Source organism: Galendromus occidentalis, unplaced genomic scaffold, assembly GCF_000255335.2.
Source record: "Galendromus occidentalis unplaced genomic scaffold, Mocc_1.1 scf7180000077516, whole genome shotgun sequence".
In the NCBI taxonomy this organism is placed as follows: Eukaryota; Metazoa; Arthropoda; class Arachnida; order Mesostigmata; family Phytoseiidae; genus Galendromus; species Galendromus occidentalis.
Genome location: NW_003805504.1, coordinates 227,253 through 254,223, shown reverse-complemented (window position 1 = coordinate 254,223; position 26,971 = coordinate 227,253). Strand labels below are relative to the sequence as shown.

Below are 26,971 nucleotides of genomic sequence, written 5' to 3'. Positions count from 1 at the left end.
CTCGCCTTGGTTGGGACCTTCGGTCGGTCCGCCGGTCGCTCGGTCGGTCGAAGGCTGACGATCACTTGTCGAGATGAGCCAACAGTAGCAGTCAACGACCGACCGACGGTTGAGCGACCGAGCGGCTTGGTTTGAACTCGCTGCTCGTTTTGCCTCGTCGGTTGCCCCTTCCCCCCTCCCCCTTCCCTCCCAGCAATGACGAAGGGCGCGCGTTTCGGGGGAAGTCGGGTCGCGCCGCCGTCTACGACTACGACGGGGAGCTCGAGGGAACGGAGGAGAGGGGACCTGGACCGCGGGCGGATCCCCAGACGGAATCTCCGAGGGATCGTCGGGACGGCGAATAAACCGACGCGACGGGAGAGAGATGTAGATGAGCAGATGAAGTACACGACCACAGTGTCGCAAGGAAACGAGGATGTGACTCGTGCGGAGGATTAGACCTCTTCCCCCGTTCAGGAGTCCGAGCATTCGGTGATTCTTTACTCTCGACGAGGTCTCTGTTCTGAAGCATGGGCATTTTCTCGGGAAGACTCGATTTGGATGTAATGCGATCCATCGGTCGGACAATTGACCCCTCGAGATATTGATTCACCCATTGACTGATTGATTGATTGATTTCCCGCTCTTTCCAGGTGATCAAGCATTTGCGAGACTGAGCTGACCGCGTCGACGTGAGTGGCAACCTGTTGTGGTTGTCTTCGGTGGTTTGACCTGCCGACCGGTCGACGCTAGGAGCCCATCATCGAGGGAGACATGTACTATTCGTTCGCATCGCCGTTTGCCGATTTGGGAAACGCCGGAGTGACCCGGTCCCCAGCCCGGCCGACGGAAAGCGCTTCGACGTTCCCCTTGGACTTATCGTCAAAAACCCCTCCACTCGCCAGAGATTTATTCGACCAGCAACGAGCAGCTCTAGCGGCCGCTTCGATGCTGTCGAGTAGAGCTTTCTCCGAATGGTGTCCAAGCATTATGGGGGGCTGTGGCGGTGGGGCTGCAAGCCCTGTCATCCCGTCGTCCGAATCGTCGTCTTCGTCTTCGTTGTCGTCGTCGTTGCCGTCTAGCCTCAAAGGATTTGCCGAGAGCAAAAGTCCTCCATTGGCTCTGCCGCCGCAAAGTTCCGCGTTCCTCGAAAAGCAAAAGCAACTAGCGGCGTTGATGTTCTCCTGTCACGCGGCGCTCATGGATCCCGTGGCGATGTTCCGAGCCCAGAGTCTGCAACACGCTTTCGCAAGTCAGGGGCCCCAGTTCGGTCCCGCGCCCCCCGTATTCCCCGCTTTCGACGCGTCCATGTGGACCGCGAGGGGTTTCGACGCGAGTTCCCGCAGTGACGAGGTGAGTTCGGAGCGAACAATTCATCAATTAATTTCAGAGACGGGACATTCGGTTCGCTTTGGTTTTCATTCTATGACTCCCCTCGGATCGGGACGAATAATTAATAATTCGAATGTTTCCGAGTCCTGATGAAGAGTCAACTTCCAGGCGACGACGAACACCCAGATCCCGACGAACCAGCAACAGCACCAACAACAGCAGAGCAGTAATGGACAACAGCAGCCCCCGAATCTCACCCAGCAAGAGCAGCAACACCAAAATCTAAACCAACAGGCACAAATTGTACAGCAAGAGCAACAGTGTCAGAAAGAGCAGCAGCAGCAACAACAACAGCACCAACTAATACAGAATCCACCCCAACAACATCAACAACAACAGCAGCAGCTTTTGCAGCCGAAAGCTCCGCTAACGAGCATCAAGACCGAGAAAACATTCCAACCTTGGAAGGACGATGTTGTAAAGCCCAAGAAGACGCCCTTCAACATCGAAGCGCTTAGTAAACCGGACGACAACACTTCGACAACAACGGTGAGCAACGCCGCGCTGAATTTTAATAGAATGTAATTTTCGTTCGCCAGGCGCTGACGAGCGTGCGGTCCTGGCCGCAATCCCGACATGCGAATCGGGAGGAAAAGATAGCGTTCCGAGGAATATCTCCCCATTGTTTTGAGACCTCGATCGAGACATCGGACGGTTCCTGGCTCCCTCGTTCGCTCCCTGCTTTCGAATTCCCCCACCCGTTGCGCCTGTCGTCCTCGTCTTTCTCGGTGACGAGTGTTTGGTTTGAGCCGGAGCCAAGGAGGCAGCCGAGAGAAAAAAGAGAAAGACATACCGACCGATACCCGGAGAGCGGTAGCGAATAGAAACAGATGGATGGACAGACGGAGCGACCGACTAGTAAACAGGCGGCTAAAGGCGAAGGTGCTGCGCGGGAGGGGCGCGGGATGGGGGGCGAGTTCCTGAGTATGGGGCCGGGGGAGGAGGGGGAGGGGAGAGAATGGGAGGGATGAAAACGAACGCAAGCAACGCAACGAACCTCAAGTGTCTCGGCGGTTTGTCGATTTCGTTCTCCTTCCTCCCGCGCTGCTTCTTACGCGCTCGCTCCGCTATTCCTTCCTCGGCCGTCCCCGCTGCCCCGTATGTTCGCCGACGGCTGCCGACGTTCACCGACGAAAAGCGGGAGTGAGCGGAGCGGGAAAAAGAAAGACCGGTTTGCGGGGGCGCAACGGGCCAAGTAACACAGCGAACACCAGCCAGCGGCACAAGCAGAGCTGGCGGCGGCGGCGGGGAACGCGGCCGACGGGGAACTGCCGCTGCTGCTGCGATGTCGGAGGATAGTCGGAGCGCAATGGGTGCTTCTCCGGCTGCTCGGTGGCTTTACTGGTCGGACGAAACGGGCGGGAACGGGGACGAGACGGGAACAGGCAGGCATGCAAGCAAGCCTCGGCGGCGAAAAGGAAAGAGCCTCGCACAGCTGACTCATCGCGCCTTTTTTTTATGGAGTCGGCAGGAAGGCAGCCGCTCTGTCGGTCGCTCGCTCGGGCGGGCGCGCGGGTGGTCTGGCTGCGGGCCGGTTGCGAGTGCGCGCCGCTGCCGCCGCCGCCATGATATATTTGGAGTTTTGGCGGAGGCACTGGTAGCAGCGAACGACGGCAACCAGGAGCAGAGCGGCGGCGACGGCAGCAGCAGGAAGGCCAGGATCCTTGCCGTGCGCTCGAGGGCGGGACAGGCCAATACAAGCGAGCCACCAAAAAGACGACGGTCTGGGGACGGGATGGGGGGGGTCGGGACGATGGCAATAGCGGCCGCAGCAGCTCACCAAATGGAGGGCATGGTTGGGGGGGGGTTCCGTGCCAAATTACCATAGTGGCGGCGGCCCAAGCAGCGTTGGTGGTTGTGCTCCCGCGGAATGCGGATGAACAGGCCGTTCCTCCGTTCGCCTGCCCAACCGCGTCGCTGCGCGGTGTCGGGCTGACGTGCGGACAGACGGGCGAACGAGCGAGCGCACGAAGGGGACGCAAACGAGCCCGGGGTGCGAACTCTTCATAGAAGGCTGCTAAGAAGAAAAGGACGACGACGACGCAGAAAGAAGAAAGCGTCTCTCTTTTGAAGGATGAAAGGAGGGACGGACGGCTTTGGTCGTTCGGCAGCGCCGAAGGCGCGGTCGGTCGTCTGGGCGGCCGGTGGGGGGGAGATGGGGCGAGCCAGTCTGCCAGGAGCGGACAGCAGGCAGGCCGGCCGGCTAACTCGCTGGTGGGGCTGAGTTGACGTCGGTTAGCGTTGACGGCAGTCTGCCTGACTGGTCGGTCGTCCGTCCGTCCGCCCGTTCGGCCGGGTGGCTAGTTGACTTGGCGACCGAAAGCTTGGCTAAAGGACGAACGAGGGCGTGAGCGAACGCATGGGTGGCTCCGATCCCCGTCGAGGGGACGACCGACGTGGAGACGCCTCGAGGGCGGAAACGGACGGCAACGGACAAGAAGAGAGCTAAAAGTGGCTGTTCGGCTGCTTTCTCTGTCCGTCCGTCTCTCGGTCGTCGCCGCCGCCGCTCAGTCAGGCTCCTTCCTTTGACTCCCCCTGACGGCTCTCGCCGCTTCGCACTTCTTCCCGCCAGCTTGCTGTCCGTCCGACGGACTCTCACAACAGCCGGCGGCCCGTAGGTGGATCCGTCGTCGTCTCCGTCCGCTATTGGCTGCAGCCGCAGAGAGCTTTCAGTGGGAGGGGGGGGGGGCTCGAGCTTTGCACGACAGGGGCAACGTCGCCGACGTTGTGGACGAAGACGTAGACGACGTCACCGGCACTGCTACTAAAATGGAGCGGGGAAAACGACTCGGAGAATGACTGCTGGCGTTGGACGGTTGAAAAGGGAGCCTCTCAGTCACTCACTTACTCGCTGGCTCACTCACTCACGCAGAGCCAGTAACTGACGCCTCACTCTTTCTCTTTACAGCCAAACGGTCCCGCCGTCAAAGATGACGCTGTCAAAGGTAGGTGCACTCTTCGATTACCTGCAGCACCGCGAGATGGGAAGGGAGGGGAGGCCGGGAGAAGAGGTCCGAATCAAAAACCGCGAAGATAGATAAGGCGGAAGAACCGATTCAGGCAAACACGAGGGACGTTCAGGGTGGAATAGGATGAACGTTGTTTACTTGTCGGCCGTTCCGTTCAGAGTATGTTGGACTTGGGATTTGAGCGCTACGCATTGCGTACAATCGATGCCGCTGTTGTTTTCGTGACGACCGCTTCGGGCCCACGCTTGAATAAACTCCGCCGCGCTGGAATCGTGCGGCAGAGCGAAAAAACGCGGTACGTCCCGACGGCTGATTCCGATCGCCGTTCCGACCGTAGAATTTTTTTCCGCCTCATTCAAGGGTGCATTCACACGATGGAAAGTGACGCGGGGAGGGGCTGGGGCTGACACGTAAATAATGTGGCTTGAGCGAGCGATAATGATCGAGCGGGGAACATTCTTAAAAAAAAATCGGAAAAAATATTCTCAAGTGTCATCGGCTGGATGAGCGGCGGCAGTGACGCGAGACCTTGAGGAGGTTCGGCCTTATTGTTCATGACGCCCGTCGGCGTATATTCATTGTCGCCTTAAAATCGTTCGGGGGAAATGAGCAGCGACTCCTGCTGCGTCCCTGCGTCGAAAGAGTCCTTCGAGTCGATTAGGATAATTTTCGACCCCGAGCCAGAACTGAAGGCGCTCCGAAGAGTCGGCTGGGGCACATCCGGGTTCAGCGTAGGAGCCAAACGCAGGACGGCCGTGAGCGCGGTCGAGTCCTTGTCGATTCGTCCTTCCTCGCCGCAGAGAGAAAAAAACACAGGAAATGCTGCTCACGGTCGTCGACCGAAATGACCGCGGTCAGGAAGCTAAGTGCGCCACAAGATGACGACATTACAGCCACTGCCTTCGTAGGCAAAACGACGCAGCCTCACCCACGTGACGTCTACAGAGACATCGTCGTCTACTATCATCATCACCAGGGTCGTCTCCATGGCCATGGCTAAGCATCAACAGCGGTTCCACCGGAGCGTCAAGGGCATCAGCGGCACCAGTGATGGCAGATGGGCGATTAAGTAGCGGCATCGCTCCGTTGCTCCCCTCATTCGCGGCCTGGCGTTCCTACCTCGACGTCGATGACTCTCGTTAGAGCGCGTTTCGATTTTTTGTTTGCTCCCCCTCGGCTCCGAATCCCCGAATATACCCCGGATACCATGAAACCGGAATTCAGGCATGAATCATATGACCGCGGAATTCCGATTCCTCTTCTTCATCCTTCCCCGTCGCTTTCGAGAAACGATGAGTAACCGACTGGTCGAGGACAATAATTATAATCCGCTCGCGAATCCGGCGGACGAGACGGAACTCCGGACGACAAAAACTCCGCTGACGGCCGTCCGCGTAGACGGTGGGAGCTCACTCGAACGGATGATGTAGCTTAGAAGCAATTGGAACCATCGATCGTACAACCAGAAAGCGCTGAACCATTCAGCCAGTTAGCCGCCGTCGCCGCCGCCGTCGCCACCAAAGCGGGCAGGAGGGCAGACCGACAGCCGCGCTGGCTTACGGAGTACGCGAAGGTTCCGGTAGTAAGAGCCACGGACAGGGCAGAACGGAACGTGGAAAAGGCAACGACGGAGTAGCGTTAGCCGACAGGCGGACGAGATAGTACGTCGGCCCTGCGGGCAAGAGGCGTGCCAGTGAGGCGCAATAAGGGACGAGGTGGGTAGGAACGAACCGAGCGGGCCCTCGGCGGACGCACGGGCAGGCAGTCGGGTGGGTCGGTCGGTCGACGGGCCAGCCTGCAGCCGCGGTGGCAGACGAGGGCTTATGGCTCAGCAGTTCACTCAGGCCCGATTAAGACCACACAGCAGCTCACACAGTCACTCGTTCGTCCGTCCGTCCGTCCGCAGAGCCAGCCGTACTCTCTCACGCTCGTCCTCTACCCTGATCCCCTGGATTTCGTCGGCCGTTTCGTTCGTTGGCCGATCGGTCGTTCGGGCGGTGGTCTTGTTGGTTTTTCGGTCGGTCGGTCGGTCGTTCGGCCGGTCGTCTTAGTCGGTCAGGGCGGTGGCGACGGCCGCTGTCAGAGGGAATTTCACTGCCCATGTGGGGACTGTAGGACCGGAGAACGACCCCGGTCACAGGCATGGGCTCGCCCGCCGAGGGATTCGGTGGGAGAGTGCCCGAAACAGCAGGAGGCCGGAGGTCAGGTTGAGCACGCGCGACTTGCTCAAAGCGAGAGTGGGAAACAGAAAAAAAAATTACAGCGACTCGCCGAACGAACAAACGAACGAACGGGATCGGGGAGCGGCCAGGTGCGACGCACTGTCGGTGACAGCAACAACAACAACAATTGTTGTTGCCGACAACTGCCTCCGGTGTCCTCGTTAACACGAGTCCCAGTCTCGTTGACCTCGACCGAAGTTGACGTGGTCATGCGCGGCTCACACTGGCGAGCACCGCTCAGAATGCGAAATTCGGGGCGTCAACGCAATTTACGCGATGGCGACAGCAACGACGGGCCGTTGTTATTCGCCGCATCCGCAGCGGGCTGGTAAAGAATGACAAACGGAGCGGGCAAGGTGCTACCCAGTCAAGGACGTGCTCTCTCAGCGCTCGGACGCAGCAGCCGGCCGGGATGGCCGTCCAGACGGTTATCGTCCGCTTGCTTCCCCGCCGCCCGTCCGCTCGCTCCCTCCTCCTGCCGCACGCTCTTCGACTCACTCGTTTCCTCAGTCTGGAAGCAGCGAACCGATGTGGGCTCTCGCGCGGAAGCTTTATTGAGGCCGTCTGTGATGCAAACAAGGAGTCACACAGCTCGCTCGGAACGGGAGGAATGTCAGGCGCTAGGGGAAGGATAAGAAGCTGTGGAAGGGAGACGGCAACAGGATGGGGACGCATGGGGTCAACACGCGAACAGACGACCAGCTGCGTTTTCGGGTGCACACCGAGAGCGGCCGCTGGGAAAAAGACGAGAGCCGACAGAATGCAGGGAGTGGGGTAATATGCTGGGATGTGCGCAGATCACGTCAACTCCGGGGCGTTCTCTAAACGTTTGATGAATATTGCTTCGAGATCCACCCTAGTCCGGTAAATGGAGACCTAATTGAATTTCGAGTGGTACATGGGAATGAAGATCCCGAAAGTATGGTACTTACCTGGTCGTAAAATTCTCAGGGGGAAATCGATATTCCGATGGCGAGATGCCTGATCCCGATTTTCTGCTGTCTTTCCAGTTGAATTCAAGTATAGTCTACATCCGAAGAAACGCCGTCTCGCCTCACCGGAAACTTGCGTTGATACATGCGGAACGTCATCTGCTGTTCTGAAACCGAAGAAACGCTTGGTACAAGTCCTCCAGAAATGGGACGAAGCCTCGGCAGCTTCGGCCCTGGTCGGCACCTCGATGTCGACGTCACCCACGATCGCGAGCCTCGCGTCATCAGCTGTGAGCGATCAGGAGCAACAAGAGTCTCTGTTGCATCGAGCCGCTCGGACCGGAAATCTCGTAAGTCACCCAGAATCGATCTTGACCGATTACAATTTATTCATTGCTATCCCGGAATCAGGTATCCAACTGCTTTTCGTTTTTCGAAAAAAATATCTGAGAGACGTACCATAGCGACCGGAGTAGTTTCGAACAGCTGAGCGGTCGGAAGGCCAGACAGGAAGAGAATTAGGATTCAGGAGGAATCATGAATCGTCCGACACTGGAAAGAGCTACGGAAAGTAAAATACGTATAAGTACTCGTCCGATTGCGGAAATGGCTCCGAACGACGCTGTCGTGGAAGGAAAGCATGCCGAAATTCCGATCGTGGAAAATCCCTCCCACATCTTTGCACTTCGAGCGACGTTGAGCACCGAGTGCAACAACAACGTCGACAACATCTGCGATTAGCGCGATCAATGGCGCCGCTTCTGAGGCTCTCCACCAGTTACATCGACAACAACGACCTGCCCGAAGTTCCATTCGTCTTTTCCCCTGCCCGCTAAACCCACGCGCAGCGTCCAGCTCCCCGTTGCGGCCTTGCGAGCGTAGGCGTATGCGAACGCCCAGCGGCGGTTCTTTCTTCTGTTCACTTTGCGGTGGCCGAAACCTCTGCGTGAACGTCTGCGCATCTGCGAGGTCTGCGGGGCAGTCCTGCAGACGGTCCGACAAAAGCATCGATCGCCGTTTCCACACACTGGCCGTTCGAGGTCGACCGATGCACGCTACGATCTTTTGTAGCCGGTCTCCTGTCGACTTGGTTGCATGCTCCCGCTGCCGACGCTCGCCTCCTCATGAGTTACCACCGCTGCCGTTGCTCCCGCTGCCACGGCTGCTGCTCATGGCCAAAGTCCGAGCCTCTTCCTCCCGCCCGAAAGGAACTTCAACCGTTCGCGTAGGCGACAGGGACGCTCGTTGACCGAGAAGGATCGGGGGCGAAAAACGAGCCGCTGAGTAAAAGATGGGGCGGAGAGTCAACAGAACAGCGGCTTAGGGAGGGCACAACCGGCGGCGTCGTTGGTCGTGCTGCTGCTGCTGGTGGTGAGTAAAGCCGCCCAGCAAGATAGATGCATTGACTTCCAATAAAGAGGAACTCCGTAGGGAGTGACTGCTCGTCGGCCACTCGACCAACGAGCCAGAATGACAGCCGAGCTGCGGACCGAGGGTCCAGGTCCAGGCGAGGGGCTCTCGTCCCGGACTTCGTCTATTCGGGGACGGTGGGACCGGAGCTGTGTGGTGTTGTCTGAGCCGATCCCCGTTCCGCCCCTCCCGTCCGGGCTGCGAACCCGAAACTACCGCTGGTGTCCCTCAGAACGGGTTCGCTACGTAGAGCCTGGCATTATACCGGAGAGCGCTGCGTGTGATCGCTGCCTGCGGCGCTGCGGCTATAATTTTTGTCGAGGTAGGACCTCGGCATGAAACAAAGAGATTCCGTCCCGGGGGGACCGGAGTCCCGTTTCGGACTCTCTCGGCAAAGTTTCCGATCGCGTTCGGTCGCAAGCCTCACACTCCGCGACCGACGTCGTCGTCGGCTCTTGACGTGGCCCGGAGTGGGCTTACGATTCAATTCCATGAATTCTCGATCCTTCGGTCCGGGTGGGTTTCCGTGATTTTTTTTGGTCGTCTCTCACGTTCCGTTCCGGCGGGTTGTCGACTGTTCGTCGGCTCGGTCGTCCGCTTCGTCACCCATCCGGTTGTCCGCATTGTCGTTTCCGTGCTGCGAGTGTTGCTCAACGAGCAGCGAACTAGAAGAGGGGGAGCTGCCACGACTTCATGATGGTGACAGTGATGCCGCCGGCCGTCTTCGCAGCGGCACCGACGACAGAGGTGGCGATAACACCGGGAGAAGGTCTGGGCCGTTTATGCTCGCCGCCGTGTTTGCCCGACGTCGTCCTTCCCAACGGTCCAGCCGTCGGCCTTCTGCTTCGACGACCAGGTCCCCGCTGCCACTCGCTTTCCTTCCACCAACAGAGAAAGCGCGAGAGAGGAAGGGCGCTAATAAAGAGCAGACGTTGGTCGGTGCCAAGCGGGCGGCTTCTTCTTTCCTCACTCGTCTTTTTTTTGTGTCGCTCCACCCTGCCAGTGCGCTCGGTCCTGGGGCTGTCGAGCGAGGAAGCGGACGGACGGTTCGGGAGCGGGTTGGCAGCAGCGACGGTGGTCGTTCTTTTCTTGTTCTCTTCCTTGGCCATCTTAACTCGTCAGCCCTTGTCGTCGTCGTCCTCGTCGCCGTGGGCGGGCTTCGCCCCCGCCCCCTATTCCCTTCTCCCCGCCCTCCCGAAGCTCCGTCGTCTTCGGTGGCGTCGTTAAGGCGCTCGTCGTCTAGTCGCGCTCCCAACTAACCCATTCTACCCTTCCCGTTCGCGCCGTGGTGCTCTACTGACAGTGAGCCGAAGAAGCGGAAAGAGCCATCCCACAGGTGGCTGATAAATCGCATCGATCCCTTTGCGGCCACTCCTCCATTCTTTCCCGGTGCGACTCACCCGTTTGCTAGGCCCCGGCCCCCGCTTCCCCTCTCCCCTCCCGAAAACGGAGAAACGATCCTCCGTCGCTACTCCTTCCCGCTCGTCTGCCCCCGGCTTGCCTCCGAGGCTGATCATCGGAGCGGCGGCGGCGGCGGCGACGACGACGACTTCGGAGGTAACGGTGTGGTGGCGATGGTTGAGGAAAGTGGTGATGGCGGGGGAAAGTAGCGGTGATGGCAGCCGCCGCCGCCGCCAACGTGATAGTCGACGGCTGAGTACTATGTGGGTCTCTGTGTATGTGTGTGGGTGGTTGGTGGGTTGGTTGGTTGGGCGAGTGAGTGAGTGTGGGTGTGTGTGTGTGGAGAAGCCGAGTCGAGGCGGGTACGAGACAGCGACGACGAGGGGGGCGAGTCGAGAGCGGCAGAGGGACCAGCGAGCAGACCGACCGACAGACCAACCGCTCGTTCGCTACGGCAGCGGCGGCGGCTTTGTCAAGTGGTTCGGTGGAGAAGAGGAGCGATCGCCGCCGTCCTCGTCGTAAAAGAGAGTCAGTCGGCTTGCGCTCGGGCGGCCCGCGGGCCAGCTCAGGAGCGCGGGACGGGGGACTCGGGCGACGGCGCTCCAACTCCCCATCCAGTCAGCCATTCAGCCAACACGGGAACGAGGGAGGGGGAGCGAGCGAGCGAGCTGTCAAGGGCAGCAGGGCGTCGTAGAGCGTCCGAGTGTACGACTCCTGTCTGACTGAGCCCCGAAGGCGGCAAGAGGAGAGAAAAAAACGAAGCAAGCGGTGGCGCGACACGGGGGAGGGGAGGCAGGAAACGCCGGCCGGAGGAGGGGAGGGGACGGAGCAGACAGGCTGGCTGGGGAGGAGAGAGCTCCCTCCTGAACGGGGGCGAGCAGACAGCCGGGGGAACAGCCGAGCAGCTACCCCCTCGGGACTCCCGCGATGACCACACTTGACACGGCCTTCGTTCCATAGCAGCCGTTCGCTTTCTCTGCTGCTGGGGTTCGAGGCACAGTTTCGTAGGGGGAAAAAGCTAACAGAATGAACAACCGACGACGACCGGCGGTGGCAAGGGCACATTCTTTGGATGGCCACCAAACGACCAACTGAGTGACCGGGGGAGCGAAAAACTTCGGAAAGCAGCGCAACTTATATCCTCGGCGTAGCTCTCGGAAAATACGCGACGTCTCTCACAATGCCTCGGAAATTCCACTCAGATCGCGAAGATGGGAGGAGCATCTGTATACGATCATCCAAATTGTTGAACATGCGAATGATTTCGGATTTCGAGTTTTTTCCCCTCATGGAATTCGGTGTTTTCTTTCTCTTCATGATAATTGCTTGATATGCCCCGATGAACACATAAGTGATTGCGTAACATACGGCCGCAAGAATAAGCTCGAATTCGTAGCTGGAGAAGCAGACGATTTTCTAACCTCCCGCAGTCACATCTCGGATGCTGACTCCCAGAGATAATATTTCTCTAGAGGGGTGCTCCCTGCTCCCAAGCTCGCTGGAATCCGAGAAGTCTGATCTGAAATTCTTCTTCCAGGAAATGGTAAATTTCTGTCTGGAACGCTGCGGCGAGGTAGACATCAATCAGAAGGGTCGGAGTAATACAACGGCTCTCCACGAAGCAGCTGCGAACGGTTTCGTGACCATCGCTAGAGTTCTGCTGGAGAAAGGTGCCCACACAGAATCGGAAACCGTGACTGGACTACGGCCGATTCACGAAGCTGCTGCTAAGGGCCACACCGAGGTAAGGGGACCGATTATATTTTTCGAAGGGAGTTTCTTGTTCTCCCTCCCCCGACGAGTCATCTGGTGTATTAACTTCGGTGAATGAGTATCCCTAAATTTTTCATACCTCCTCAGGTGGTCAGATTGCTGCTGTCGTTCGGAGCAGAGGCGAACGCCAAGACGTATTCGGGCGAGACTTCTGCGAATATTGCGGGAATGCTCGACTTCAAAATTATCAAACAATTACTCGAGGAGTTTTGCGAAGACAACTCGTTCGTTGACGAGCAGGGCGCTATAGACAACAATATTCCGTCGAAGCGACGACCTTGGACATTTTTCGGAAACGCCACTTGTATTGGTGAGTGGGACGCAACACTTTTCCGAAGATCCTCCGTGATGAGAGATGGAGATCTTGATTTTGGGTGGGGATTCGCACGACTCCAAGCAGAACGATTCTCCCTCTCCCGCAAAGGGATCGAGCTGCCGTGGGGCAGTTCAGACAACAGATGAACGAATTCCCGTCATTTTCAGATCGTTGTCATGCCGAGGCGGGTTTCGATGTTCTTCAAGGCGCTCCCGACTTTTCTCTCGTCCCGGAGATCGCGATCCGAACCTTCAGGGTTCTGCGACATTTGGATGACGGCTCTCTGCAGTAAGTACTTCAGCTCCATGCTCATCTGTGGAAGAACCCCTCGGAGAAACGACCTCTTCAAGCGTTCCCTCCACTCGCCCTCTTCCAAAGCGACTTGTTCGGCGCACAATGGGTTGCGGAAAATGTTTCGATTCGGAGAATCTGCGAACCCGTCGGAGTGAATCATATGCTTGATTATCTTGTACTACCCTCACATATTCTCATGGAATCCCGGGGTATGAGCCTTGTTCGGTGATCATCCCGCCTCACGTCCACTGAGTGGCTTTGTGTCTCGCGGTTCCCATGGCGTATCGATGGGCGGTCGATTTGGGAGATCTTATCGCGGTTCCCAAATCTTGTGGAAACTCTTATTTCTCCCAACGATTCGGAGGGAGATCGTTTCCACTTCATTGCTCGACAACACTCCTCGAGCGGATTGTGATACCTCCGAAGAATGTCCTACGCTCGTGACGCATCCGTCGGAATTCACGTCCGGTCTTCCCGTGTAGGAGGGGAGGTCAAGAACACTCGCCGGTAGATTCGAGAGATGCGGCGTTGATGCATACTTTGCTTCTGAGTTGATCCTTGGAAGCAGTCTGCAGTCTCTCATTGGTGATGAGGAGGAAGTTGTTCCTTCCACCGTGAGAAACGTTTTGCCGCAGACGCTCGAACAAACGGGATGGGGCTCTGCGACGGTAAAATGAAGCGAATTGACGGGATGTGAATTTTTCAACCGATTGCCGGACTTGGACCTACGAGGACTCGCAGACGGTTCGCTTGAAACACTGCGAAGCTCGACAAGTACGCGGGATTGATCCGTTTTCCTCCTTCTCGGCGCTCTCATTCGGGCCGATCAAGGGAACGGAGACGGAAGTTTCCAGGAATTGACGGAGCCTATCGATAGCGTCGACGTTTTTCAAATGCGATCCAGTGTGCATGTTGGGATGGAGAAGCATCAGAATAACCCATCGGATCTGCTCGAAGCTCATACGGATCAGAGCTGGGGCCCCTTCTCGGACTTCTTACCTAACGGAATCTAAAATGAATAACATGAAATCATTTTTCTCTCACAGAACGTTGACCTGCGCTCATCTCGACGAACTGATTGCGTCAACGGGTCTTACAGACGTCGGCGTCTTCCTGAGGACGATTGGCGACGAAATTTCGAACCAAATCGTTTTCAACGTCGACAAATCGATGGAGTCGGACGCGTTCTCCAAATATTATCCTCATTTGGCTAACGTTCGCGCCATTCGCTGGGACGAGGAATCGAAGCGGCTCCTCAGTCAGGCTCTGTCTCGTGGCCAGGAGACAGTTCAAGCGGGACCTTCAACTCCACCTCAAGCGCCGCCGCCGACCTAATCCTGTGATAGCTCTCTAACTAAATCCTGGAAAGCGATACAGCCACAACGTTTTAAGTAAGGTCGCGCTATCGAGATATTCCTCATGAACGCATACCTGTCGCGCCTAGTAAGCTGATCGCGTATTCGTTGCTTTTTCACGACGTTAAACGTTTTGTTTTGCTGCTTTCGTGCAGACCACGAGATTTCTGGTCACTGGATCTGGCCCCAGCTCCCTGCGAGAAACTCCGGGAACGGATATCGAGATCCTGAGCATTCGGACTCAGTGACACGAAGAAAGTCAACCGGGGACGAGACCTCGAAAGAATAGACCTTCGGTCTCGAATGAAACGTCTCGTCTCCGCGATACCCTGCGAATTCGTGGACGTCTGTCAGTGGATCCAAGGCCTGGCAGAGCGGAGAAACCGTGGAAATCGAGAATCGGAGGCGGAGGGGAAGAATATCCAATGTACGATTCTGGAGAATGATGAACTTGGAAGAAGTTTTCAGAGCCGCTATATCACAAGAATATTGATACCGTGAATGCATCGGACAGCGATGAGGGGCATCGGGGAGAAAAGCAGGGCTAGAATCGAGACTGGAAGTCCGCCATGTTGTTAATACATATTCATATATGAGAGGAGAGATACACCGGATCTTTATCTTCATTTGGTAAATGCGACACAAATACACATCCGAACCGGTGCGATCGGTTGACCTCGTATTGTATCTAGGAGTTGAGACGGACGGATCCCGGTTTTCGAAGATGTTTCCGTAGGCTTCGTGCAGGGAGAAACAGCGAAATCTCCCATGAAAACAGCACGTTCTACATACTTATCTTAACACGGGGTGAGCGAGCCAGCAAGCGAAAGAGCACGCTATCTACTTATCGATCTTATTACATACCCATCTATCTCTGATTCCGAATAGTGATATCGCGCATTGACAGGTGATCCTATTGTGATTTTCGCTGTACATTCCTGTATCATATCGTGTACATATGGAACAAACTCTAAGATACATTCGGAAATATTCAAGAGTGGGTGAATAAATCCCACTTAATAAAGGAAACAACGATCGTTTCAAGGAGTGATCGATCAGAACTTCAACAAAAATCAGCAGCTGCCTAAATAAATGTAACAAGAAATGAAAATCAATCGAGGACTTTTGAATAGATTCACCCGAAATTTTCCAGGATGCAATTGATGGCACAGTGGGGTCAGCGAAGCCGACCACAGTCCAGCCACTCTCTGTCCAGACAGATGCACTACAAGCTCGATTTTATCACACTGGATTTCATGGCCCCTGGCTTTTCCGACTCGCTTATATCTTCCCCTCGCGAAGTAAAGTGAACTCGATGATATTACCACGAATCGCTTCGAATTGAATCATTTCGAGGTCATCAAATCTCGACTATATCATCTCGGAGACCTAATGAAAAAATAAGGTAACACCTCCGAAGTGCCCGTGCTTGAGAAATTTTACCGAGAATGACTCCTATATCGTACCCAGGCAAAATGGGATTGGGTCGGAATCATTAGACATTACACATGAAAAGACTTGGTACAATGATTTACCCCTAGAGCGGCCGCTCGGAGTCGGGACAGTCGGGCAAAATCCAAGCATTCACGACTTTCCCGATCCCCCAAGCTTCGTGACGGATGCTGAAAGCGTCGGCTCCTGGGGCTGCGGTAGGAATCCGGCGAACGCAGAGTTTCCTTTCGGGAACCTTCGTCAAGCTCCCGATATTCGATCACGGAAAACGCAGAAAACCCCAGTGGATGACGAATGTACATCTAATAAATTCTGGAAGAATTTCCGAATATCGAAAGTCCGGAAATGTGATATAATTGAATTCTCAGAAAATCTAGGGAAAGTCGATTATATCACCTCCTATTGCACGAATCAGGTGATACAACCAAGCTTTCAATGTGCGTCTATCAGACACTGATATCGAATTTATTGCGCACAGGAGTAGATGGGGCAGAATTAGTGGTGAGTGATGTCAATTTATTTCTCAATCAGAATAGTCAGGTTCATGAAATGATTGATTCTCGTCTCATGATCTATCACAGATATACGAAACGTTGTACGATTTGTAGAATATAATTCCTAGAGGAGGCACTTCCGCGATATTCCTCAAGTCCTTCAACTTCGACTTTTTTGAGAGAGGACCCATCGTCTTGAGTCAATCTCGGGATGGCCTCAGTCATTTTGCTGTATGATATTGATCGCGTCTTTCGGTCTAAAAGTGATTGAGTATAAGGACCGAAAAGTCGTCGAGTATTACGATCTAGAGACGCAGAGCCCTAATCTTGAGTATGCTTTGATGGGAATTGGTCTAAACACGATGCGCAGCTGCGAAACGCCGCTCGCGTCTGCACATCCGAGGGAATTTTCATGCATGTGAATGACTTTGTCGGCCCTCAGCACATAGTGAGCTATGGCGACTTGACCTCCGGCCACCAAGATTGTTTCTGAGGCTCTTCTTTCTTGGCCAGCTGGTTCCTTATCGCCCAACGTAGTTCTCGTCGCGGCTTTTCTCCAGGAATAGGAAACTTGTCCCAAATCTTCTTGTATTGGTAGTAACGCACTTGTGGAGAGCATTTCGGTCTGGTGGGAACCCAAACACTTTGATTTGGTCTGAAATTAGCTCTCCATTAGTTTTCGGCCATTTGGTGTCTCGATGGAGATATTCCGGCGTCTTGTTCGACGAGGGGGGAACAGCCTCTTATGTCCTCCTGCTCGCAAACTCATTCACGACACACTAGCAGGAGCTCGAATTTTTCCAAAAATCCGAAACATTCCGATTTTGTCACCCGGAGACTTGGATACTTCGGAGAGGAGGAAATTACTGAATACTATCAATAGTTGAAGAGATCGAGAATCCCTCACCCGGTGATCAAGTCCATCTGGGTTTTGCATTCGTGCCGCACGAAATCCTCGAATGCTTTCCTCTTCTTGCAGTACTGGGATGCTTGAGGATCGTTCCTACCGAAGTCGGAGCTGACCGAATTCGCTCGACGCCTGTGAGCTCTTGAGTTAGGGGAATGAGGAGACGATCTCCGACAGAAAGTTGACTGTGCGAACTCGGGGTTGGCTCTCAAGAAATCGTTCTCGGACGTCAGACGGTCCGCCAGCTCACGTCCCCCGTCTCCGAGGCTGAAGTTACCGAAATCCTGGGAATCTGGGGATCGAACGAACAAGGTTGTGAGAAAGAATACCGCCTTCAACCTATCGAGGGGATTCGCAACTTCTCATCCGTGAACTTGCTCACCTTCGCTTGAGACGTTGGCGAGAGCCATCAGCCTATCGATATCGCTATCGGTCGCTCCATCAGGTCCACGATGTCCGGGTCCGATTTTCATATACGACGAGCATGTGATGTCGAAATCCGCGCTCTCGCTCGTGGACTGAGAGGCGACCTCCATCCTGTAGAGGGTAGAGGCATGGTGTCGAAGAATGATTCCTCTCAGCTCAGATCATTCTCTTCGACCATTATCGGCAGCTCCATCCCATAACTAGACTCGTAAGAAGTGCTTAGGAGGGCTACTCACTTGTCGGCTGGCTGTTGACGACCGTTCTCTATCAAACGGTCTAGTAAGGTGTCTTTTACTTGATCCTTGAATTCCCGGAACCTCGTCTCATCCAGGAGCTCGAAATTCTTGAGCCTCAGCACTTCTCGGATGTCTTCATCGGTGATCCCTAAGAGAGCGTCTTCGAGGTCTGTGATAGCTCTGTCGACTCGAGCCTCGAAACCGTTGAACGCTTCTGCCATTCCACCAATTATGAAAAGCGGAACACTATGCTACCTGAAGCACGAAAATTCGGGAGGTTTTCGGGTTGGAAGTTTTCGGAACAGCCCACTGAAGGGAACGCATAGTATCGAGCGCGTAATTTTCTGGGGACGAAGCTGTTCTCTTACGGGGGCAAGCGTGATTCCTCGAGGCTTCCGAGGTCGGGAGCTGCGTTTTTCGGTGAAGGTTCCCAAGAGGACAGGAGGATGGCTGGCACAACTCTGAGATCCGAACGTCATGTGAGTTTGGAGATACACATCATGTCTGAGCCCAACCCCTTCATCAACAGGACAGATGTCTTCCCGTCAAAGACTCAGCGAGTCAGCTGTTCGAGCCCGCGTTGCTCCGCCGCGCCGGAGTCCCAGGCTGTTGATGATTGTGATCTATGCTGCTCCTGCATCCCGGGACGAGCAAATGAGTCCCAATCTTGACGATGGTAGGTTCCCCGACAGGCAGAGTATTGACACCGCCAGAATGACTGACTGGATGAGAGACGCCCCATATCGTCTCATTGTGTTCACAGCATGAGCGACTTGTGTCCTTCTCGGTCAATCACCGCACAGACGATTGCAGATCTCTAAAGTACCTATGAATCGAGGCTCCGGCTCCATTGTCAGATCCATGCAAAAACACAAAGTTTTATCAACAACCACAATATGGGACCAAGAGCCATCATTCTCTCCTACGTCTTCTCCGCTGTCTAAGATTCCGTCGTGTATTCTGCTCGAGAGTATATTTTTCGAAGCGGTAACCCGGATCGAGCGCTACGGCATCGAATGGGGATTCCCCGGGATCTGTCTCCAGAGCATCTCGATCTCTCTGACTCAGACCGCCTCGACGGCCGGCTTTCCTTATACAATTCTGGAAGGCTGGTGAGACATAGGTGAACAGGGCGCATTGGTTTTCCGTGTCCTGAAATGGAATAGGTGCCACAATGAGTCCAGGAGCAGAGCGCTGTAACCACAGCGGGAACTTTGTAGTGCTCTCGGATATCCACAGTCGAATCGTAGCATTCGCGCGGATGGCCTCGGGAGCTCGACTCACCGTGAGTTCGTTGACTTCGATCGTGACCCTCTGATCTTCTTTCGCTTTGACGCCCGGGGGCGACCACCGATCGTCAACGAACTCCAACTCGGCGGTGATGGATTCCAGCTCGTGGTGATGCGTCCCTGCGTACAACCCCGCGAAATCAAGTTCCACGAATAGCGGGTGATCCCGGAACTCCCGCTCATTGGTTGAGCATATCCGATGCGAGGCTTTCCGGACGAGGCAATCCTCCATGAACTGTCTCATCTCCGGCGAGATCGGCCTCTCTCCCGGGTACGGTATCGGGGCGTTGGCCACTAGATCCTTGAATTCCTTGCTCTTCTTCTCTCCTCGAAACGGAACTCTAGCGAACACGACATTGAACGCGGTGACTCCCGCGGCCCACCAATCGATAGCTCTTCCGTACGGATGAGCTCTTAAAACCTCGGGGGCAAGAAAGGGCACGGTTCCCGCCGTCTCCTTATCTCGGAACTCGTGAGCAGATCTCTCGAAGTAGAACTGCGACATTCGCTGCACAAAATTCGCCAGAGATATCTTTACCGTGTCGAAATCGATCAACTTGATCCTACATCCCGGCATGATCATCATGTTTGAGGGTTTCACGTCCCTGTGGATGAAGCCCCGGCTGTGCATGTGCAGAATTGCTTCGCCGAGCTGGAAGAGGATCAGACGGGAACTGGCTTCGTCCAGACCGCCTTCCGCCTTGACCACTTTATGGAGATCCACTCCGCGGATGTACTCCATTACGGTGACGTATGCCTGAGCAGTCGTGAACGTCGAGTAATATTTCACCACAAACGGATGGCATATCACGCTGGCGGTCACTTTATCAACACACGCATGTTTTTCCTGCTTGAATTTCGAGATCGGCACGAGCTTCACCGTGCAGCAGACCGTTTTACCGAAGATTGCCTTGTAGACGGCTCCGAATCCACCGGCACCTGGAATTGATTGGCCTCGATTGAGACTTGATCGAATCGTTCGCTGTCCGCGAGCGGCGAACCTCGAGCCCCAAGCCAGAAGCCCACTCTCCTGGAGAGCGCCGATTTTGAGAGGCCCTTATGATGGTGCTTGAGGGTGTGCGTTTTCCCATCTATCGATATCGCTGTCTTGAAGAGTCGAAAACGCCACAAACCGAGGAGTTTCTCCTGCTGGAAGTTCTTCATGAGAGGGATCATGTTTTGGGGATCCAACGGCTCCACTTTGTCCCTCACTTTGAGCTCTTGCCTCACCCATGACCAGCGCGTCAGGTTTGCGCCAGCGGCCTCTTCCAGCAGGTTGGCGACTTCCTCGACTATTGTGAGCAACTCCGCAATCATCAGAGCCATGTACTGCAAACGGTACGCTGATTCTCTCACTTTGTTGATACGCTTGGAACCTGACGGGGAGTGGGAGGTACCCCAGGACAAACCGATCAGGATTGAGAGCAATCACACGATGCTACCTACTCACCGTTGCCGAGTGCGGGACGCTGGTCTCGAAGTAATCCTGAATGTAGAAAACATTCTCGAGATTTTCTCGAACGTGCTCATATGAAAGTGTGCGAGACTCAATTTTCCGCAAGAAGTCGTAGATCACCAGACTGATTTCCTCACAACAGTAATGGTCTTGGGGGAAACGCGTCACACGGATTCGCTTAGTTGTCTTCATCAAAGTGGAAAGTTCTTTCCGCATGACCACGAGAGCCCTATGAATGCCAGAGTGTTCCAGCCAGAAAGATTCATGGTCGACTGGATACCCACAAATCGAAAGGGGCGTCGCAAAATTTTCACCTTGTTTCTCTCTTCGACACTCGCTTGAACCAAAACTTTCTTTGTTTGTTCTTTCGTTTGAAACCATCCAGTTCTAAGATATAATTGTGAGCTTTCGTGTTCATCCAGGTGAGAGAAGATTCTTATCCATTCACTTCAATCTTGTCGAGCTACAGCGCAAGGGATCACTCACGCTTTCGACGATCCGCGATGAACGGGTTGAATTTCCGAACGGTTGGTTGATCCCTGGGACCACTGTAGTTGAGTAATGACGGTCCAGCAGTCGAACCCACCGATTGGTAACCAGTCAAAAAGCGGCTGTTGAGGGGGTCTGGAAGGAAAAAGGGGATCGTCGTCTTCCTCAAGGGACACCTTATGAGGATATGCGCAAATATATGGACAGCACCTTTATCGAAGTCAATGTTTGCAGTTCCGATGTTCTCTGCAACTTCGCCATCTGCAAGCCAGAATTATTAATGCTACTTTCAATACCTCTAGAGCTCCCTCGGAAAATGACTCAGAACTCCTTCACAATTCAAAGCTTAGAGCTTATTGCTTATACCCCCAACCCTCGATAGTGAAATCGACTGCGTGACAGAGATTTGGAGAGAGAGAGAGTTATAGGATCCAGATTTCCCAGGAATTGATGAGAATGTCACCTGGGAGTTCGGCTTGGAAAGTCTCCATGCCGGCATCGTCGTTGTTCCTCCAAATCAAAATATTTCGGTAAGCTGATGGGACTATCCGAACTTCGCATCGTGTTCCCGCGGAGGGTGAGCAAGGAGTCGGGCGATCAATACAACGATATTCATTTTAATTTTTATTAGAATAGAAATGGCAGTGGTCAACTCTGGATGGTATTACCGGGCCGATTCGAGGGCTGCGCCCGTGAGTATAGAGGCTGGCGTACCCCTTCCGTCAGCATTTAATCGAGATTCGCTCTGAGTAAGCCCCCTATATTATTCCGGAAACCTCAAAACCCGACGATCCCTGACGTCGGAGCGGCGCTAGAGTCCGTCAGCCTTCTTGGGGACGATCTTCTGGCGCGATGTCAGCGTCGCTCACCGGCTCCTCGACCATTTCGACGTCGTCTTTTGCGTCGTCTGCGAATCAATCGATTAGTCGATGGGTTAGACTTGGGGACAAGCATTCGATATCGATTTTAGGCCATGCATTCGGTTAGTGGAGTAAAGCTTCCTGTGCTCATCGCGAAGCATCGCAATACGACTTGGAGTTTCCCAACTTTGCTTCCTATCGAGCTCGGCCAATTGGGAAGGGGGGTGGGTTCCGCGGGATTCGGCTCGCGCCCGGAGACGGCAGACGTGAGGAGCCATCCAGGAGGGAGGGCTCCCATGAATCGGAGTGTTCCGCGCCTGAACCCGAGCCCACGATCTCGGCATCAGGCCTGGCTTCTAGCAAAGAGACTGTAGACTCCATCCTTCGGTATGGAGCGAGCAGGCTTCGGTTTCGTGTGAGCGCCCATTATGAGCGCCCATGGCGGAAAAACTACCGAGCTTCATAAAGATTCAGTCAATTTTTACAATTGCTGGAGGAATTCCGCGATCACTTTTATTCATATGTATACTCGCTCCCCCATGCTTTATTGCGGAGAATTTCACAAGATGTCAAAGGAAAACTGACAAATCACAACAGAGACGAGGAATAAGAAACATCGAGAGAGCCAGGCAGACGATGACAGTCAGGGTCCGAAGACAATATTTGTGCTAGAAGTGTACAGGCCATATTCGATTTGGGAATCCGCTGCAACGACTTTGCTGAATCCAACATAAAGTTAATTACCGTCAGCTTCTTTCTCCGTACTTTCCGGAGTTTCTTTGACTTTCTTTTTATCTTTTTTAGCGGATTTTTCCTTTCGGAATGCTTCGAGAGCTTCCTGGAGTTGGGGAAGAAACTCCGACAGTTCCATGTCTTCCATGGCCGCCATGACGTCCTGACCCGTGACCGTTTTCCGTTTACCTGATGGAGAGAAGGGGAGCAGTGAATCGTCTCGCCCGGCACAGGTCGACTCCGGAAATTTCACGCGCTCAGCTGCGGCATCTAGAATCACCGATACGCGTATCGCCGTCGAAGGGCTCGATTCCCGCAATATGGAGGGAGTCCGACCTACTTTTTGTGGCGAAGTTATTGGAGAGAGACGTCGTGTACAGGACAAAAATCGCGGCAGCCTTCGCTAATGCAGCCCTTGCTTCTTTGGAAACTGCTACTCCTTCAGGTAGAGACTCCTTCAATAGTCGCGCAACCACCGAGACTGGGAGGTTGAAATCTTCAGGACGCTCTGCCATCTGCAAGGGACAGACTCCAGTGGAATGCGAGTGGCTAGTGGCGTTCCCGGCGGAAAATCCGGGATCTGAGGATTCATGGTCAATCCGAAAGAAGAAAATACAATTCTGCATGAGCGCCAGAAAGAACCGTCCAGCGCAACTTCACAATGTCACTTACTTTCTCTGTGTGAGTCTATTCTCGTCGGGGACCCCAACTCCAAAGAGATTCGGAAATCAGGCGACTGACGAAGAAAAAGTTTTCGTTTTCGAACGAAAATTTTCGAGCGGCAAAAACTGAGTGTGCTGCAGCGACCTGTGTTGCTGACTGCTACTGCGCTTACGCGCTGCTGCCGACCGCCGCGAGAGCTGCTCCCGGTTGGTGGGCTGAGGCCGACCCAGCTCTTCTCTAAGATCAGAACGGATTCAAGAAAAGAATTCTACTGCACTCCGCATCTTCCATCGGTGATTTTCTGCACCCGATTCGCGAGAAGTCCTTCGTATACGACCCTGTTCTATGTTGCAGCAGGAGAATCGGGTATCTTGACTTCCGGGTGTCGGGTCGCGGTGAGCTCACCCTCGCCAACAGGCTCCTCCACATCTGCGAGCATAAACAGAGCAGACGACGGAGAGGAAATCTGCTGTCAGCTGTCAGTAGAAGCGAGGAATATACTCAACAATTGCAGGGTGCCACTCACCTACACCTCCCTGATCTTCGCGGATCGGGCTCCCCTCAATGGAACCTAGATGAATTGGTGGGTAGATTTCGCACCGAGCTCGAGCTTGAATTTACACGTGGGTGCGCGTACCTTCATGCATGAGAATCACAAGTCGTCCTCGGAGATGGTACTTGTCAGTCAAACCATATGGTGTCAGATAGATGGTAAGCGTATTCTTCCACCGGAACTTGGCATGGAGGTAATCCATTCCCCGGTATTCTCGTAGGAACCCACTCAAACGGCTCTCAGGCCGTCCCGGGAAAGATACCCCGACGAGTCCCGATGCTGAAGGGGGAGACTCAATCGACGACATAGTCTCTCGGTACCACCGACTCGAGATAAACTCCAAAAAACTACACAAGAGTGCCAAAAAATACGAAGATATCATGCTGGGTGAGTGCTCAAGTCTCAGAGCTATCCGAAAGAGAGGAAACTAAATTGAAAACTCTTATGACTTACCTATGTTTAACACTGCGGTCTCCCTCCACTCTTAACAGCTGAATCGCAGTTATATGTGCGAACACATCTATTCGTTAATCTGTTATGTGGCTCAGAGCTCATGGAAGGCTCCATTCAGGCTCTGCTCGGTCCCCAAAGACAGTCTCGCAGATGCCTCTTCTTCCCTTTCCAGCGCTGTACCAGTCCGAGAAGAAATTATGCTCCGATCTGGTGAACGATGATTTTTGTAAAGAGAATGACGACCTGCGGAGAACTATAGAAGAATGGTTATGCTACGCTTCCGAAATGGATCAGGCCGTCGAAGATCACGTAATTGCCTTGAGACGCTGCCTGGTTGACCCTCTGAAACGATACCAAGCTACATTCCCGGACGTTCAAGTAGCCCTGAAGAAAAGGGACCATCTCGTTCAGGAGCATCAGCGACTGGTTCAAAAAGTCGCCAAGCTCGAGACCAAGGAAGCCACCGGTGAGTAGACATCCGAACTCAATTCCCGGCTTCGGAGACAGAGTTCGCGGTATCGAACACGAGGAGAGAGGTATCCGCGGCTAAAATCAGCCTGCATGTATCTTTCAAGGAAACAACATAGCCAAGCTCGCTGAGTGCCGCCGTCAGGTCGAAACCTCTACCCTGGAGCTGGAGACTCAGAACGCTCTGCTGCGTTCCGAATTGCCAGCCATTTATGAACACAGGGTGGAGTACATGGAACCCTGCCTGCACGCGCTAATCATCTCCCAGGTAATTTCAAATTCCTAATTTTGAGAATTCATCGGAACCGAGGCATGATCCCCGCATTGATTTCCTTCCGTCGCTCTCCCGTAATCGGAGAGATTCTCCGAACGGAAATCCATCGTCGAAAACTATCGAGACGCCCAATTGGTCGTGCATCGAGGAGGAGGCAGCTCGGAGCCATTCCGAACACATTTTTCCCCGATATTCATCGCAGAGCTTTTTGCTCTACCTCGACACAGCAGACCTGATATCATTTGGCCTACGGACCTAATGTCGATCACGTCTAGTTGGGAATGAACGGCCGAGTAGGCCTTAACCGACTTCGGGGGTAGAAATTCTTGCTCGAGAAGCGGAAATTCGCTTAGTGGCTCGTCGGCAGGAGATGGAGAGGTAATTGGGGCTTCGATCATGAGCGGCTGTCAGAGCGGCTCTCTCCGCCGATTTCCGCAATCCCTGGCTCTCTCCCGCCACGGGGATGAGGGAGAGGAAGGAAGTTTTTGACCGAGAACTTCTTCGAGCCATCGGACTGCTTTAGAAGTTACTTCTCGAGATAGAGAGGGAGCTCCGTCGAAAGACCCCTTAGGTCCTGTGCCGAGCGTTTGCTCCTCCCCGCGTACCGGAAGCTCCCCGGATCTCCACCCTGTCGAGAAAATCTTTAAGCGAAATGTCGGAATAGGTATATTCGCTCGCGGCAGCTCGTAAGAAACTCCTCATCTCATCGCTCGGATAGATTGTAAATCCTTTTTGGGGCTGCATTCCCCGGATCGATCGTCGAACAATTAGGCGTAGCGGGTCCAGGAGGCTCAAGCGACTACTTGCTCAAAAGCGAGTGTCTTTACTGTAACTCCGGACTCGATCTGGAGTCAAAAACATCATTCCTGCTCCCCGGGCAGACATTCTAGCACATGGATCAGATTCACGGTAAAAGCCTATTTGATGGAGTAAATATTGGAATATCGATTGTCGCTTCGGGCTTCCCTGGAGGATTCCGTCTTGACGGTGGCGGGGCTACGATAGGAGAAGACGAGGTCGAATATCGAATTCAACTCGGAGATAAGGGCTTGCGAGATGATCGCGTGAGGATTCACAGAGGGATCTGCCAATATTTCGAAATCACTTTTCACTTTTTCTGTCTGACGAGGAGAGAAGTCCCCCTCTGACTATTTTTGTTTCGATTCCAGACGAAGCATTGGGGCGAAGCGACGTCCCGTCTGCAGAAATGCTTCCCGTCCCTCAACGAGAATTGCCGAACCGACGCTGAGATTTCCTTGTACCACCGCGACAAACTCAACGCCATCAAGGCTCTGTCAATCGTTGCCGGATCGGAGTGATGAACACAGTGTATGATACCAATATCTGATGTATAGGGGATCTCAACAGAACCACTGCACGCTCGTCAAAAGGCGCATGGATTGCAGTTGAGGGGACTAGTACGCTTTCTTCGTTCTCACTCATTTGTTCACATATCGCGTCAATGATGTGTTCATTAAAACAGTCAAGTAGGGCATATGGACGACGATCAATCTCCGGAATTATCGTGCAGGAGCCTTGAGAATCCCTCAGTTCTGTAGAAGCTCGTTGTGATGAATTCTCGGATACAGGAACAGCTCTATATGTCTACAGCTGTTCCCCCGGAACCTCAGCGCGAGGAGGTCGTCTATGCTTCGAGCGAGAGAATTCAACCCGCTCGTTCGCGAGACTTTTATTTATGGTTTTTATACAATCGTGACGCGTTTTCGATTAATTTCGAGAGCAGCTCCCAATTTATATGGAGGATAAGACTATGAATGTGATTGCGCAAGAGCGAGCGAAATTCTCGCGGATTACCCCAAAAATCATCGACTCACGGCGGTGCCAAGCGATTTTTCTATGGGTGTCATGTTTTATTCCAACGCCTTTGTGGCTCAGGATTTCGTGTAAGTTTTCGGAAAATAAACGGATCGCTTGCGGTAAACTCGGTCTATTCAATTTCTATCCTGCGAAGTCACTACGAGGCGTTCTTTGGCCAAGGAGCTCTGATAGTCGCATGGACGGGGGACCGGATCGGGCTCCATCACCCGCGTGTCAACATTCGTAAGGGAGAGAATCCTCGCTCAATTTCGCGGTGAATTCACTCCGATTGAGATCGGCTTCAACCGGAATCCTAGGGAGCTGTTGAGTGTACCTGACCATAATGGAGGGTCGAGCG

The 26,971-nt window shown here is 54.1% G+C and overlaps 5 protein-coding genes across 5 annotated transcripts; 2 read left to right on the top strand and 3 right to left on the bottom strand.

Annotated features, from left to right (window-relative positions):
* The first annotated feature begins 753 nt into the window (after positions 1-753).
* Positions 754-14,023, top strand: LOC100902038 (uncharacterized). Its single transcript, XM_003747342.1, has 8 exons — positions 754-1,332; positions 1,480-1,860; positions 4,280-4,316; positions 7,573-7,844; positions 11,843-12,049; positions 12,166-12,388; positions 12,562-12,682; positions 13,735-14,023. The coding sequence occupies exons 1-8, from the start codon at positions 754-756 to the stop codon at positions 14,021-14,023; spliced, it is 2,109 nt and encodes a 702-aa protein (XP_003747390.1).
* Positions 14,024-16,442: 2,419 nt separating this feature from the next.
* Positions 16,443-17,779, bottom strand: LOC108864790 (uncharacterized). The gene is made up of 4 exons (XM_018641003.1): positions 17,559-17,779; positions 17,279-17,433; positions 16,897-17,188; positions 16,443-16,644 (listed from the first exon to the last, which is right to left on the bottom strand). The coding sequence occupies exons 1-4, from the start codon at positions 17,777-17,779 to the stop codon at positions 16,443-16,445; spliced, it is 870 nt and encodes a 289-aa protein (XP_018496519.1).
* A 691-nt stretch (positions 17,780-18,470) lies between these two features.
* LOC100901891 (microtubule-associated serine/threonine-protein kinase 3) lies at positions 18,471-20,721 on the bottom strand. The gene is made up of 5 exons (XM_029112578.1): positions 20,618-20,721; positions 20,298-20,532; positions 19,981-20,176; positions 18,843-19,786; positions 18,471-18,710 (listed from the first exon to the last, which is right to left on the bottom strand). Exons 1-5 carry the CDS (start codon positions 20,719-20,721, stop codon positions 18,471-18,473), a joined length of 1,719 nt encoding a protein of 572 aa, XP_028968411.1.
* Positions 20,722-21,613: 892 nt separating this feature from the next.
* On the bottom strand, positions 21,614-23,201 carry LOC114827986 (DNA polymerase epsilon subunit 3 Chrac-14). The gene is made up of 4 exons (XM_029112577.1): positions 23,057-23,201; positions 22,725-22,964; positions 22,397-22,573; positions 21,614-21,699 (listed from the first exon to the last, which is right to left on the bottom strand). The coding sequence occupies exons 2-4, from the start codon at positions 22,897-22,899 to the stop codon at positions 21,614-21,616; spliced, it is 438 nt and encodes a 145-aa protein (XP_028968410.1). The 5' UTR covers positions 22,900-22,964; positions 23,057-23,201.
* A 316-nt stretch (positions 23,202-23,517) lies between these two features.
* LOC100898763 (bridging integrator 3) lies at positions 23,518-26,729 on the top strand. Its single transcript, XM_003747321.2, has 5 exons — positions 23,518-23,630; positions 23,821-23,987; positions 24,226-24,519; positions 24,629-24,789; positions 25,965-26,729. The coding sequence occupies exons 1-5, from the start codon at positions 23,623-23,625 to the stop codon at positions 26,112-26,114; spliced, it is 780 nt and encodes a 259-aa protein (XP_003747369.1). The 5' UTR covers positions 23,518-23,622; the 3' UTR covers positions 26,115-26,729.
* The last annotated feature ends 242 nt before the right edge of the window (positions 26,730-26,971 follow it).